Source organism: Anoplopoma fimbria, chromosome 13, assembly GCF_027596085.1.
Source record: "Anoplopoma fimbria isolate UVic2021 breed Golden Eagle Sablefish chromosome 13, Afim_UVic_2022, whole genome shotgun sequence".
Classification (NCBI taxonomy): Eukaryota; Metazoa; Chordata; class Actinopteri; order Perciformes; family Anoplopomatidae; genus Anoplopoma; species Anoplopoma fimbria.
This window is the reverse complement of record NC_072461.1, coordinates 5,559,831-5,576,204: the sequence shown is the minus strand read 5'-3', so window position 1 is coordinate 5,576,204 and position 16,374 is coordinate 5,559,831. Positions and strand designations below refer to the sequence as shown.

General features: G+C 38.2%; 1 protein-coding gene across 1 annotated transcript in view; it reads right to left on the bottom strand.

Annotated features, from left to right (window-relative positions):
- unc5ca (unc-5 netrin receptor Ca) overlaps positions 1 to 16,374 on the bottom strand; it is a 172,286-nt gene that overhangs the window by 12,141 nt on the left and 143,771 nt on the right. Inside the window, exons 9-12 of the mRNA XM_054610704.1 lie at positions 8,335 to 8,526; positions 4,160 to 4,377; positions 2,610 to 2,745; positions 1,812 to 1,899 (exon numbers count right to left, since the gene is read on the bottom strand). Of these exons, the coding sequence (XP_054466679.1) occupies positions 1,812 to 1,899; positions 2,610 to 2,745; positions 4,160 to 4,377; positions 8,335 to 8,526 (634 nt within the window). The remainder of the gene's footprint in view (positions 1 to 1,811; positions 1,900 to 2,609; positions 2,746 to 4,159; positions 4,378 to 8,334; positions 8,527 to 16,374) is intronic.

Genomic DNA, 16,374 nt, shown 5'->3' with positions numbered 1-16,374 from the left:
AACAGCACCCTTTCACTTACCAAATGCAGGGGTCACGCCTTAGTAAATTGCAGTGCTATTATGTATCTTTTATAATACAGAGAAAACAGATTTTTCTATTGTCTGTGTGAGAAAACAGCCAACTAAAGGTTAGATCTTTATGAGCTAAACCACATGATTTTAGCTTGCAAATGTTGCTGAGGCGAGTCAATGTAGCTATGTGATTTTTGCTAGCCAGTTATTGACTGTGAGGAAGACAGAGGACAGGGAGGAGGTTGACTCTTAGAAATACTGTAGCTCACCGCAGGGGGCCTAATTCTTATTGACTGTTATTGATCGGGGAGAGGCTAGAATGGATGCATGTGATAGAATACATGAGCCAAACGGTGTCCTAAAGCTCGGGTCTTGTAGAAACTGGAAAGAGTTGATTCACCCAAATTATTAAAGACCACATTTCTTCCCTTACCCCTTGTGGTATTAAGCCAAGCTATCTGGCTACTGGTTTTATTTTCTCTGTTTTTGAGATTGCTGTTTCTGAACAGTTTACTGCCACGCCCAATACAATGGAGGTGAATTGCAATTGTTTGTAGTGCTAAGAGTCTTACGTAACTATGTTGAAATGAATAAAAAGCAGTGTGTCCTTCCAGAAACAGTGTCCTTGTAACATTGGATAATGCATGAACCTTGCAGCAAGCAGTTATAATTGGAACTATTCAGCAGTGTAAACAGGACATTACTTTTTTCATTGTTATTATAAAAATGGACAAACACAATATATCCAGCACCAAAGTATTGGGGTGGTGGGAGAACTCTCTGACACAGATATTTCTAAACCCCAAAAATAAAAAAAATAAAAACATCTGCATGAGCTAAATACTACTATGTAAGAAAATGTTTGGCTCTATGAAATCATCTTGTTTTCTCTTAAATGTTAACAGTATTATAATATATATATATTATGCAGGTTTTATTGAGTTTTGCCATACTATAGGCATGTTATTGGGCCAGGCCCTCTGCTGATAATTTCCCCAAATTTAAATTAATTACATTCTTCTACACAACAACTGGAATATAGACAATTTCCCTATTGCATGTCCAACAGAGAACTTTACGTCAGTCATGCAGTGGGTCTGCGAGTAAACGCTCGTAGTACATGTAATAGGATTACTATAATCCCCAAAATAACCACTAATCTGTTAGTTACTGTGTAAACAGCAATCTCTTTGCATATGTTGTAAAAAGCTTTGTGTTTGTTTTTTGGATCTATAACAGTGCAATAGGTAAGGGAAAAAAAATCTGTTGTTGCACTGCAGTCAACATTAGTTTCACACATATTTGAATAAGAGAGGTTATGAGCTCTACAGCCGAGTAATAGCAATGATTCTAAAATTAAGAAAAATTCTGTGGATTACTGTACAGATTATAATGTTAAGTAGGTGATAATTAATTCATGCGTAAAAAAAATCCCTTATAATCTTCTCAATTTTAATTCTAGCACTAATATAGGAAATCTGTGGTATTAACTGACCACTGCTAAATGAGTCACCAAAAAAAAGCTTGCATTGAGGCACTATACACTATAAATACTAATGATTCATCCACTGCTGTGCATCCTAAGCCCATGTCACACTGTGAAAGCCTCCCCACGCAACCATACAAAAAACGGCGCCCAGGAGTGAGATGGGGAAGTGTAGGAAAATAAAACAAGGGTAACAAAAAGATCATAGAGGGAGATGCAGAGATGAAGAGAAACATGGCGGCAACAGGGAACCACAGAGAAATATAAAAGCCACAGAGAAGAAAAGTCAGGGAAAGGCAGAGACAAGACTTACCTCAAGCTGTCCTTCCTGTGCACAGTCACATACATCTCGTACACCCTACCCTGAGGAACACAACCCGCTGGAACCAACAAACTCACACCTGCAGGAGGGAGGACAGGGGAAGCAGAATGGATGGAAGCAAAAATAATGAGTTTCATCACTGGATTTATTAATTTCACTATGCACAACTGAATTATTGAATGTGCAAGCCATTCTCACTTTATCATTTTGATTAATTATTGAATAATCATTCTTAAAGGCAACCTGTGTAAAACTTTCTCTTGAATATATCATCAAGTGAATTGTGCTCCAATGTTTTATAGCTTCTGAGAGCTGCTTCCTATCACCAGGTTCCATTATTCATTATTTCTGTCTGCCCACTGCTTTTAAATCCTAACATAAGTCAACTGAAAGTTTTTTTTTCTTTTAAAAGTAGGTGGCTGGAAAACATCCCAAGGCTGTCTTTTCTGTTTTATGTTGACTGCAGTATTAGCTATAAACCCAGCTTATGTGGTCATCTTTGACTACAGGAAATGTACATTTGATCTTGTTCAAATCTAGAATACTTATTTTCTATTGAGATTAACTTTGATGACATTCTTATTATACATATCAGTAATGTAATGTATTATCACTGTTCATGTAATCAACAAAATAATTTAATTTGTGCCCTTTCCATTGACTTTGTATCACCACCTCTAAAATTCGTCTTGCGTCCTGTCTGAACACACAGAAAGACATCACTGTTGGTCACTGCATCATCATTCGACAGTAACCAGATTCATGATAAGCTGTTAAGTGTGAGTTCACCAGAGTTTGGTACGATGAGGTGTCCTCCCTGGTAGTTGAAGGATCCATGAGCGGAACAGGAAGGGTCTCGTGTTCGGGCCAAGCTCTGGTTGCGGAAGTTCATGGTGTCGCTGTTATCCAACAGAGACTGAGTTACCTAGGAATCAAAAGAAAACAGTCAAAATTATATTTATAACAATGGCATAACATAACAGAAGATGTTCATGTTCAGAAGAGACTGGATGAACTGAAAGTCTGGTATTAAATGGCAAATATGGCATACTGATGAATTGATGGTTCAGCTGGGCAATACAGCTATCAAAAGAGAGAAATTCACATTGAAAATCAAACTTCTTCTTTTTCTTTTTTACATTAATGCTATTTCACCTCTATAACATGCAAAGAATCTACAAGATTGTGAGAAAAATTCTTGGGGACTGTAATATGATTTTTTTGTAAGGATTTTTTGCGAATGCAGTCATTGTCATGTCAGTGTTTTGTTACATAACTATGTTGAATTTGACCTATGATTTCATAGTTATTCACTGTATATTAAAGCGTGTACCCTTGCATAAAAGCAAGCGGCACCCATGCTCTGTGGAGGCTGAAAGATGATAAAAGAAGGAAGATGTATTCTAATGAAACCAAAGGTTCATGGAGGTCCAGAGAAGTTTTACTGTTCAAGGCCAATCTCTGGTTGTATAGGTCATTGTAGTTTTATTTTTGCCTGGCTGATTAGGGCAAGCATTGAAAGAGCAATCTGTTAATGCTCCTTTTCCACCAGAAGTTTACTGTATTCATCAAGACGGTTATATTTTTCTCCTCATGTTTTCTTGGTTACCAGTAAGTAAAATACTACAGGGATGATCTGCATCTGCCTGGAAGCGCTGCCATAGGGTTGAGCTGGCAGGCTGTGAGAAAAAGGTGGATTTACAGAAGACCTATGAAACCACCTAAGGGGTAAGTGGTAAAATATGACCTACTTTGCATTTCTCTTTCGGAATGTCCACTGTGAGATGTAAAACAAGGATTTAACATTCAGTAGTTTACTCCACTACATCACACAAAGCTGACAAGAACTTTTTTCAAACACCAGACCAAAGCATACAAATTCTTGAAACTTAGCGAGGCAATGTCAGTCAGGAGGTCCAACAGTCCACAATTAAAAAACATCCACATTTACAGAGAAAATCATCAAATGTAGAGCTCAACATAGTGGATTCAGCTCTCGTACTGCCTCAAGACAGGTGCAGTGAAGAAACCAAGCAGTTTCATCTGTACTTGTGACAACTGACTCTAGTATGCATGCCATGTAGTTGACAGAGCAGAGGGAGGAAACTGGGGCACTGAGCTGCATGTATACTAATGGTGTTTGGTTTTGTATTTATCTGACTGGGAAAAAATAGCTGCAGTGTTTCAGTACTTCTCACTATGCTTCTGCACTGTAACCCTACTTCAGGAGGAAATATTTCAGAATCCTACTGCCCTCATACAGAATATTTTACAGTCTAAATCCTAGAAGTGGATTGAAGATACTGATGTTGGATCATGGAATACATGCATTGTATTACCTTAGGAGACAGTTTGGATGTGAAGTCTCCTCCAAGGTCATCCTGCGGTGTGACCAGACTAGATGAGTTGTAGACTTTGATCTTCAAGTTGGGTAGAGGGTCCAGGAGCGGGGAGTTGGTCATTGGGATTTTATCTGAAACATCGTGGAGGGCATACACTGGACCACGATACATGGCAGCTGCATTTGTCAAGTCAGGAGGAGCTGTCAGTAGATCAGCTGGAGGGATAAAGCACAAGAGAGAGAGATGGAGCAGATGAGGGGAAGGAAATAATAATGACAGAAAATACAACATGAATAGCAACTCTCAAGTTTTCACAATTGCTTGAGTTTTCATCTTAAGGGTTTTAGGGCAATGCTCCTCAAAGATTTAATTTTCACCTAAAAAAATAGAGTAGAACACAAGTTTAAAATATGATATTTAAATCCATACACTATCATACTACCTCACAATTTCAAAATTGACAATACTTTACACCATATAATAACAGAACAGTATTGCTTCTTGTCATCCGAAAGTCTTCAAAATATTGTCAACGACTCTGACTCACTGACACAATCAAAGAAGTTGTCACACTTTAATCACATCACTGTCTATTTAAAAATGCATACTATGTCACTATTTCAATTCTGACTGACATAACCTGCTATGAACATTTACCACAGAACATGACTGTGTTAATTGACAATGCCAATTGTTAAGACCTACTTGGGCTTAGTTAATCAACAGCAATCCTCTTCTAAAAAGCATTTTTTTCTACCCTCATGCTTCATATATCATGGTATACTTCGTAAGATAAATATGCAGTTTATTTAGAATAGAACAAGTAATACAATATACAATATTCAAGCAACCTTAAAATCAGCAGGCAAACCAATCTTAACCTGGTAACTTGTTTGCTTGTATTATTAAAATCTTAAAGCCAGACTTTGAAACTTTTGCCGAATGGCAGCCACTCCATTGAGGCCACAAATTACAAATTACAAGACAATTGCATGTTGAAGTTGTCTCCATTTCCTGAGATTCTCAAGTCAATTTGTCGCCATGCAAGACACGCAGTGAAGAGTAACATGAGCACAAGTTTTCAAAAGCCATAAAGTCAGCAAATGTACACAGTAAAATCAGTTGCAAAGCATCTATCTAAAGTTTGCTATCATATACACTTACACTTATAACATAAATGAGACTGTAGCCGAAAATCCCCATTTCCATTTGTAAGAGGACTCATGTGTTATTTTATATTTATTGAGTAATATAGAATAGATTGGCCCACATCATCTAACACATCATTTTGAAGCTACTGAGTGAACTGCTTCGTTTACCCTGGTGTTTTACACTGCTCTTTCTGGAGTAAGCTATAGCTTATGGTAGAAACTTTTCATGTACCGCAAGCGCACACTTGAGCGCCCCACTTACACACACACATAAGAGCACTGTCATAAATAAAACACATTTGCAATGTTAACCATGGGCACCAGAAAAACACTTGAATATGCAAACATGTACTGCATACCAATAACGCATCATACACTAAACTGTGCATGCCCATACATGCAAACACCAGCAACACACATGCCACATACAGCATATGGGAATTACATGATGTCAGTGATCTCTGAGCTCATCAGAACAGGATGCTAAACTATGTGCATGTAATATTAAAGTACTGTTTACAGTATGTTGATTCATTTTTAAAATGCAACTACCTCATTCTACCTTTAGCAATTTCTCCATTATATTGACTCTCAACCTTCACTTGAAATCATCAATAACACACTTTTTCTTTTTAAATCAAGAGGCAAAAAAAAAGCCTTTGCAATGAAATTATTAATAACCCTTTAACAAAAATGACTTGACTTCAGTTTGGTTCCTTCTGCCACAATGTTCTTCTAGGTAATTGGAAAAAACTGGAGCCAAGTGCTACTGATTGTATTAATAATGCATTTGACAATATAAACACACAGTAAATCCTACATGGGGATTTACTTTACCAAAGATAATCAAGTGAATGTGCTCCAACCGACCCCATAAGAGGACAAGTTAAGTCACTCTTGTAGTTAGTTTTGTAAAGCTATCTTGCCACAACCCTTTACCACAATTTAATCTTAGGGCAGTAAAACACCAAAGTGTACTTCTACATAAACAACTCCCTCCCATCGGAAAATCCAGCAAACATCCAAGATTTAATTTGAATTGGGATCACAGGACGGTCAGTTTCCTACTGAGAACAATTCAAGATTTGTTCTCACCAGGCTCTATTTTTTCGGGGCGTAGCGTCTGAAATCCTGTCATTCCCTCCACGAGCCCATCCATTCTAATTTTAAAATCCCATCATCATCACCCCCCACCACCACCAACACATCCACCCACACGCACACCCAAACCCACACACCCCACACACACATCTGTCACATATCACTCTCTTCCTCTCTCTATCGCCAGTCTGTTTACCCTTAAAGCCAGCGGGTATTCCTGCCAAATCATCCCTGCTGAAATTTAATTAACAACTAACGGAAAGCCACAGAGAGGGGGAGAGAGAGAGAGAGGGGGGAGAGGTGAGTAAGAGGGGGACAGAGGGAGAGAGTGATATGCAAGGACATAATTCTTCATTAATAATAATCGTAGATGGTCCCCCGACGCAGAGTGAAAAGCGTCCTAATGTTTTGCTGATAAAATGTCACCCAATCTCCACTCATGCGAAGGCATTTGCCCTTGTACACACACACCGACATACACATGTATGTGTATATACCCACACAATTATTTTAGCTTGCTGTTTAGAAGTTTGCGTTGCATCCTTTCTGACCTCACTTTCCTGTTTTTACTGTAAAGCGTGATTTGAATTTTAATCATCCACCAGCAACTGACCACGTTATACACACACACACATTATAGCGATCTATTTAAGTATCCTGTTAAAGGTGTTAAGAGGTGCACAGAATTGTCGATTGTAGATCGCTAAACATGATTTACACAAAATCTATGTTTTAGACCCTTTTCTAAAATGCCATTTCCTGTTGACCAAATCGAGACTAACTAGTTCTACTAAGTCTAAGTACCAGTATGAGCACTTGATTTGTCATAGCCTATTTTAAGCCATCTAATTTGCAATATTTCATGCACATTCATGGGCTTTCCTTTTTTGCTTATGTGCCTACTGGCTATATGGATACCTTTCTGAGCATGTTTGCTAGGTATATATTTTTTTTTATTGATGTTAAGTCAAGAGTTTTTTGTCATCTATTTGACAACACAGATTCTTCAGTCGAAAAGTCATAAGTTTATAGCATCCTTGACTGATACCTCATTCACCCACATTCCCTGTCCAATCTTACCATTTCCAGTAAGCTAACAAATGCATGCACACGGGTGTACAAGTGTGTGTGGCTGCGTGCTTCTTGTCGTCTTATCCATTTACCAAAGACAGAGAAGAAAAAAATGACAACACAGACAGAGAAGAGTGAAATATGGCTCCACTTTAACAGGAAGACAAACATGGAGGGAGTGTCTGTTGTGGTAGGAGTCAGTCTGACAGGAGAGAGACGGAGACATGGCGAGGGAAAGACAGAGACACCAAGACGGAGATGAAGAGAGGAGGATGCTGATAAACAGGAAATGTGATTGACCTGAATGTGAAGACGGGAAGGGAGAGAGAAAAAGTGAGACAGAGAAGGAGAGTGACAGAGAGAGACTCCTTGATGGAAGAGAGTGGTCTCTGGTAGAGACAGAGATTAATCCAAAGAAGTAAAGATTGACAGCCGGAGGCCGAGGAGAGAAACAAAATGATGCCAGCATGAAAGCCTTGAATAGACTCCTGAGTCGGTACAGTTTTTTCACCAGGATCACATCTGATATTCTGTATCCAATTATCAATCTATAGATCCGTCCATCCGCAGTATCTATCCATCTGCTTATTTGTCCATCTATCTATTTATCATTGTGCACATTATGTTATTAAAAATCTGTAGACCTCCCATAGAGAGAGTATCATCTCTGTTGGGTGTGACTACAGGTGCAACAAGTTTGAAACTTTCAACCAGAGAGGGCAGTGAAACACAGCTTTTCAGTCTAATGTTAAGTTACTCTAAAACAAGTATTAGTGCCTGTATAAGAGCTGGATATTTTAGTATTTGTTACACAGTGGGTCAAATTTACTTTTCTGTAGCATTTCTTACCTGATCTGGCTGTTTTGATATTAACAGACTGGAAGCCTCCATTTAGTGCCGAGGTGTCGATGATGTCTGAGTCAAAGTCACGGTGCGTCTTGCGGTAGACAAAGAGCGCCACGATGACAGAGATGACCAGGCACATAATCACTGCGATGACAATGCCCACGTAGAGCGCCACATCATCCGTGCTTGGAGCCGCTAGAGAGGACACACAGAGGAAGAGAGACACAATTAAAGATAGATATTGCCAAGCACGCAGCAAAATATCTGCTTAAGAGGAAATGTATATCAGTAAAAAGAAATGGCAAAAACAGCCACAACAATTATAGCTCCTATGGAACAGCAGGGTAGTGGTAGAGAATAAAGTAATATTCATAATACAAGATGAAGGCTTTAAATTAACTTTATATGGCTTTTTTTCAATAATAATTTGTTCTTAATTCGTGTTCTTTTACCTCAGACCACCTATCAGACTCAAAAAGGACTACTTCTATAGGTTCAATTTCAGATGAAACTTTCAAAAAGCCCCCCCAGCTTGTGTAATACGGTAATTTGTCTAGACAGAGGTAGGGAGAGACAGAGACCTCTTTCATTAAAAAAAGAATGGTAGCAACTCTTAAAACTTAATAAGGCTGTTAATTATTTTACAAGGGTCCTAACATCCTTTTTCAACCCAGCTGAGACTTTAATGGTGTTTCAGTGAGAACAGTGGTAGAATTGTCATTCATGATCCATATTTTAAAGCAGACCAAGAACATTTTAAGTGGTGGGTAATGCAAATGGTAAAAGGCATGAGCCAAGCTTGAGGATGAAGGGGAGAAGAAATTAGTAAAGGATGAGAGAGGACAAGTGTAGAGCACAGGGGAGGAATGATGAGGAAGTAATAAGAGGGAAAGCCGAGGCGAGAAGAATATAGAAAAGAGGACACACAAGCAGATGAGGAGTGAATAGAGAGGGGAGTTAAATAAAGAGAATAAAAGACACATTTAATACAAATAGAGAATATGGATGCAGAGAAGATAAGAGGGAACAAGTAGGGCACAATAAATGAGGAGAGGAGAAGAGGAGAGGAAAGGAGAGAAAAGAAGAGGAGAGAAGAGAAGAAAGGAGAAGTGAAGAGAAGATGAGAGGAGAAAAGGTGATAACAGCAAAAAAGAGGAAAACCTTCCAAAATAAGTGAAAATGCACTTGAACTTCAAAGCAGCAAACAAACAATCCTACATATTTAACACGAAAGCGCCTGTGAAACTCTTTAGAGTGGTCTAACACTTAAAGCACTCCTCGTATAATCACGTCTTCTGTAGCTAGTAGGAGGGGATTTGTCTGCAGCTATTAAGAAGAAGACAGGAAAGTATAGGACTGCTGCTTTTAATCTGCCCTTAAAGTTGAGAGGCAGATAACAGGCTTTTAGCTACAAACAGCCTGAGTCATGTGCTAAAGGATTTGCTGTTCAGAACCAGTTCAGAAAGCATGAGCTTGATTATGCATGAAGGAATCCTTTGATGAGGCACACAAACATCTAGCTCACATATGCCTTAGCATAATACACACATTCGCAGAAGAGAGGTCACTCCTTATGGTGCTAGTTACTCATTTACCACTTGAGGGAGCTGTGAACCACTTTAGTATCTCTGGGGAGCTTAACATATGAGAGCAAAGAATATTCCTCTTAATTAAGTCTGTGACTCAAGGTTTAGAAATACCACAGCATTGTCAAGCCTTTTCTCATGGTAGTTTGTAAATTAAAAACAACAACAATAAAAAAAACACCATTCTAACCAATGTCAAACAATCTTAATATGTGCACAATTAAGAATCAGCTATTGACATTGTGCTAATGTGTATTAACATGGTGCATTGTGCAAAGATGCTGTGATAAAGGAGCGCGGTGAGGCTAATTGGGTAAAACGACCAGAGTCACAAACTCTGAAAGAAATTTGATATTTAGGTGATGTTTTCCTTAACTAATACCAACTAATAGATATATTCTAAATTAGTCCCTTTAAACAGATGTATTTACAAATGAACACCGAATCTCTGGGCAACGGGACAAGATTTATGTATTGGAAGAGTTCTGTTTTTTTGCATGTACTACTGCTTGTAGTTTGTAGTCCACTTGTAGTCCATTTATAGTGCAAGTATTGACCAATTCGAGTGAGCCTTAGTTGTATGGTAAATTGTCGGTGTGGAAAACAAAAGAGGCAGAACACATTGGCCTAAATGCAATATTGGAACCCATCGGCCAAGGTCTGACAACGATTAAGCTTCTATTGGGCAGAAAAAAATATTTAACTGTTAACTAAGTGTGGACTGGTTCCTTGTGAAACAATCTGGTTGGAGATGTCGTCTCTAAACTCCAACCCCATTCTCAATTTGCTCATCAGATTGTAAACAATGACCAATTCAATTCAATTCAGTTTATTTTGTATAGCCCAGAATCACAAATTACAAATTTGCCTCAGAGGGCTTTACAATCTGTGCACATGCGACATCCTCTGTCCTTCCCTCACATCGGCACAGGAAAAACTCCCCTAAAACCAGCACTCAGAAGAAGTCCTGGCGCTGGCTACTGGAACCCCCTGAATATTGACTGTTTCCCCCTCAAGGCTGAATAGTCGTCAGACCAATAGCTGATAGATTTCAATATTGCATCTAAATCAATCGTCAAAAAGTCAATCAACGATTGCAACTATTTAAATCATTGATTGAGTATGTTTTGTTATTTTTCCAAGCAGAAAAGCAGCTTATCCCCTGATTCCTTCTCAAAAGTTCCTGCTTTTCTTCGTCTTATAATATAGTAGACTGAATATATTTGCGTGATGGCATGCAACATGTTAATACTTAACTTTCCCTTGGACATTGTGATAGGCTTTTTTTTTAAAACTTTTTTTCTGGCCTTTAATAAACAAAACAACCAATATTATCTGAGATATTGAATAATAATAAACGGTAATATCGTAACCTCCATCAGAGTTGTCTTACCTGTCTAATGTTGAAGCTCTAGTTTAACTTTGAATGCATAGACATCTAATGCACAGTATAAAGCAGATTGTGATGGAGGAAATAAAACATTCATAAATTCATGCTTGCAACCCCTGATCTGTGTTTAAGAGTATGCACTCTTTTTACAAAGATTGATGACACTCTGAGGGTTTGTTAAACCGATGCCAAATATCTGTTCATCACATTTAACTCAAACTTAGAGCACCTCCTTTAAATGGAAAAAAAGTTAAACCCCTATGGATTTTGTCATATGCAGTTACCAATTTCCTTTTGATGTTAAAAGATTGCTGTAAAAATGCCCCACGACACTGCTGCACTGAGTTTCCCTGATATCAAGGTCCTTGCACTTGCCAAGGGGGAATACAAAACAGATAATCCTCTTAAGTACCAACTCCCTGATCTTAATTATAACCACTATCATTCTCATCTATTTAGGGAATCATATTTCTACTTTAACTTGAAGGTCTATAACTTCAGAACGATTGGGGTGCCAGACAGCCATAAAGATTATTACTTCATAACTTTCTATTATCCTATAGAGTGTTGTGGGACACTGGGATACATTAACTAGGCTATGGCCTGCTGGGTTCTTAAATGATGTGCATATGTGTAGTAAGTGTAACATGTTTTATGCCAGTGGGTTTAAAAATCCTTTCCTAGCTGTCTATCAGTTGATATCCCATCCGTCTCAGATCTTCCTCTCCCTCCATAACTCACACCCCTGTCTCCGACTCCCTGTGACTCTCTGTCTTCATCTGTTTGATTTGCAGATGAATGAAACAACATGTCCCATTAGAGTGTCTCCCTGCCTGGGTAACCGACATATAACTGCAGGATATCAGGATATACAAGTGTTTTATTTTTTTCCTAACATTTTCATTTTTCTCCAATGTTCTTAATGTTTTTCAGTCCTTCATCTCCATCTTTGCTTTCATCATGCAAATTATCTAGACTGTGGTAAATTAAGCAAATAAATTGACAAATGGTGGTTTAGTAGTAGCAACAACATGACAATACATGGTCATGTATTGTCTGAAAAAGGCTGAAAAAGAGACTAAACGTGGATGTGCAATATTGACGAAACCCAAAAGAATGAATACTGTTTTTGGACCTCTGTGTGTATCCAAGCGTGACCCAAGGCTCGTCTTGTGAAGCCAGAATGACAATATCGGCAGTGATAGAATGAGGAAGGAGCACAAGTCGGAGTAAGTACCAAGAAGTACACACCTAGGTTCATTTTCATGGGCACTCATGCAAGGAATGACACTCACAATGAATGCTGGGCAGACATGCACACATCCATCTCAACTTTTATTTATAATACAACTATCTCTGGTGCTTTTCCTCCCTTGTACCTGACAAGCAGTTTCATATCCAAAGCATTTCCCTGCATGTCCTTCTAAATAGGATTTAGATTAAAATAAGTAAAGGAATCGAACAAGCGATACGTCTGTGAAATATCTGAGCAGGATAATGTTCTGTGCGACAGGTCAGGACACACAAACACACAATAACATATACTGTTCACAGAGGTGTGACGAAATGCAGGTACAAATCTTGGTATTAATATTAGTCCCTAAGGAAAGTTTGACTGAGAAAGATAATTTAAATAAACTCCCATCTTGATCCATGACATTAGAAGAAGTCTTGGCATTTGTCATTATGGAATGTGATGGTGAAACATGCTCAAGCAAGTTAGATTTTTTTTTAATATCTTTTTCATTGCAAGAATTTATTTCAATTTTTTCATAATTTTGCATGATAGTATTACTTAACGTGAGCATGAATAAACAGTTAGTTTATGTTGTGCCTATGTGTGTGATCAAATCCAAATGGTCTCCGGTTACAAAACCAAAATTATTTAGTCAGTACTCATTGTGCACATGCCAAATTGTTTGTTTTGAGTGTACTGTCATGGTGAGTGGGTGAGCTAGTTTGCATGTGTGAGTGGACTGACTGATGCTGTTCTTCACTGTGCCCAACAATAATGGGCTTTGTAATTAGCATTAAAAAAAAAATCTGGTAATTTGGTCACAAATAGTTGGTAACTGCACATGTGTGCCAAACTGTGTGACTAATAAAGCTTTGGGGTTCCAGAAATTTTAGAAAATATACACACAGACTCTAACACGCAGTTGATTACACACATGGCCTAGCGGCACAAGACCCGGCTCACCTTTAGTCAGCATGGATCGCTGGCTATTGATTGGCTGAGCTTTTTGTCATTGAAAGTGTCCGTCCAATCTGCCACAGAAAGGATTTAAAGAAGGGGGAAACAAGGATAACTCAGCTTAGCTTGCCGCTATCTTCTCTGTGATCTGTATCCAAAGCAGAGCTGTGGACAATCACTCCTTGAAACTCATTCAACTGCCTTTTTGATCTTGCTTGGCACAAACATGCAAACACCACCCAGACTGCACTCCTGGCAGTTGCACACACATCCGCTCTAAGTAACTGGCAGGGACGAAACGTTCACGGAGAGAACGGGAGCAGTCATTTGCAAACGTGTCTATCCTTATCTTCCTTAGTGGGGATGGAAAAAACTTAATGCTAAGAAATAAAATATGGAGTCACTTTAGAGTCACTAAAGTCAGAGGGTGTATTTCTTTGACAACAAACAACTCTGTTCAGGTATATAAAGTCATTTGACTGCATGCACCGTGTAACAACTCTGTAATACAGTGCAATTGCAGCTATTAAGTGAATGGACTGAGTACAAGCCTTTCAGTACATTTTGTTTTATCCAACTGAAAGTAACATTAGGACCTATTTCAATCTCTGCTGGCCACATACGTGAATCACAAATCTAAAGCTCAGCCACCTCTTAACCTTCTCTTTGTCGCAAGCTAAGCTGTTCTTTGACTGACACAAACAACCTTATCACATTCTCAAAAAAAAGCAAAAGAAATTAAGGTATAAATGCAAAATAAAAGAATAATTATAATACAGTTTTGTCATACTTCTTTGGCTTATGGGTAAATACTTTCAGCCCTCATACATGAGATATCCTGTGACAACAGTTGGTAAACCATAGCCTTGATCTAACTTATGACTGTAAGAAGAACAATCAGGTCCCAATTGTCCCACAATCAAGAAACAACTCTCAAGAGAAGATGGACGTAGTCTTAAAATTCCTGTTGGTATGGAGTTAGCATTTCCCAAGCAGAGAATACCGGCAGTGAACCATGTTCTGGAAACTAAAAATCTATATAATATATATATATATATAATTATCAAATCACCAGTACATACAAAATACTATCAACTCCCTTCAGATACAGTATGGTCATGGATTCTGCATTGGAGCAGTAAAGATCTTCCATATTGCCACTGTAACGGACAGCTGAGGATGCAGATCTGATTTTGCTAACACCGATATTGGATATCAAACCAGATATGGAGGTGGTCAATAATGCATTTGTAATCTGAGTTAAGGCCCTGATATGGACTGGGCATGGACAGCAGACACACCGTGGTACTCTCTTACTACACTAGGTGTCTGCAGGGGTGGATGTGTTCACACGTTTTGTCGACAGTGCCAAATGGACATGTGGATGCTGACTCTGTGTTTACATCCATGATGCTTGGTACTCAAACATAGTGAAAGTTAACGGACAATGTTTATCTGATGTTGAGTTTTTAATATTAATTAATTAATTATTAATTATCTGCCCAGAGAATTGTTTTATTGCTGCTGTTTACATTCCTGCTGATGCAAATTAAAAAAATGCACTACAGGAATGCACCGTTTTTGTTTTACATTCTCATGTTTGCGAATGGGCTACAACTGCATTTTGTTGTGCAATCCTGTGTTGCATAATGACATTAAATTATTCTTGAATCTTTTACTACTCCAGCTTGTTGATTAGTGAGTTTCATGCAACCTCCCAATGCTCATGTTAATGACTGTAATTTTTAATACTAAAACCAGAGTGACAACCTGTTAAATGAGCAATGACTGCATCTATATCTCATCTCTGTGTCTGTATCTGTCCGGGACTACTCGTCTCACAAAACACAGTGGGATGATGAAACTACTTCAGGAGACCCTAAACCAGAGTCATTAGAAAACATCACAGACACTCATAGATTGCTTTGATTCCCCTTGTCAGGTGGTCTTGTGCCTTCCTGTTAATAATTTGTCTGTTCTACAAATGATGCATTAGTTATGGGCTAATTTGACCTGAGACGTCATGGTGATATTTCAAAGAGAATGGCTATAATCAGTGGAACCAAATCCAAATTTCACTCAGTTCAGTGTCTGTAGTTGAACTGCTTTACATTAAGTTCTCTGTGAGCCCATATGCTTGTAAACACAAAGCAAGTGTTCAGAATTAAGGCAAATTGCCTACTTTGGCAATGATCCAAAGCTGGCTGGCTACTCTCCAAAATGACCACAGCTGCAACAAACTTACAAATTGTGAATCAAGCTAACTGGTGCTGAATCGATTCTCTGCAATCAGACAGGAAGAGAGAAATAATTTAGTTAGTTAATTAAAGAATCTGTCACCACTTTGGCGCATTCACTTTCCACAACTGTGGGATACCGCACAAACATTTTAAATTGTGGTGTGTGCAGTGTTTTCGTAGACCTCCTAACCAAGTCATGTTAAATATAAAGATAATTAAAAAATAATGATAAAATGGGACTTAATGTATAACAGAAAGTTAATTATTCTTCATGGCATACCCTGTAAATCTAAGCTCATAATATTTGCATGATGTCATGTATTACTAATTAAAGCTGGCATTCTGTTTTCTGCAGTTAAAGTAAAAGGAAAATGTAGTCAAAAGGAATAGAAAGTCAACTATACATAACATTATTGGAGTTTGCCCCTACAAAGTGGTATTTTGAAGGAGGAAAACTTAAATTTTTGATTTATGCTGTTGTTGTTTAATACTCAGGGGATGGTAAAGGAATTGCGCAAATACAGCTAGATGTAGCATGTATATATGATGTACATGTTCTAATACAAACCCTTAATACACATATGAACCTAATAACTAGCATGATATATCTATTTTTAATAATGTATGTTAAGG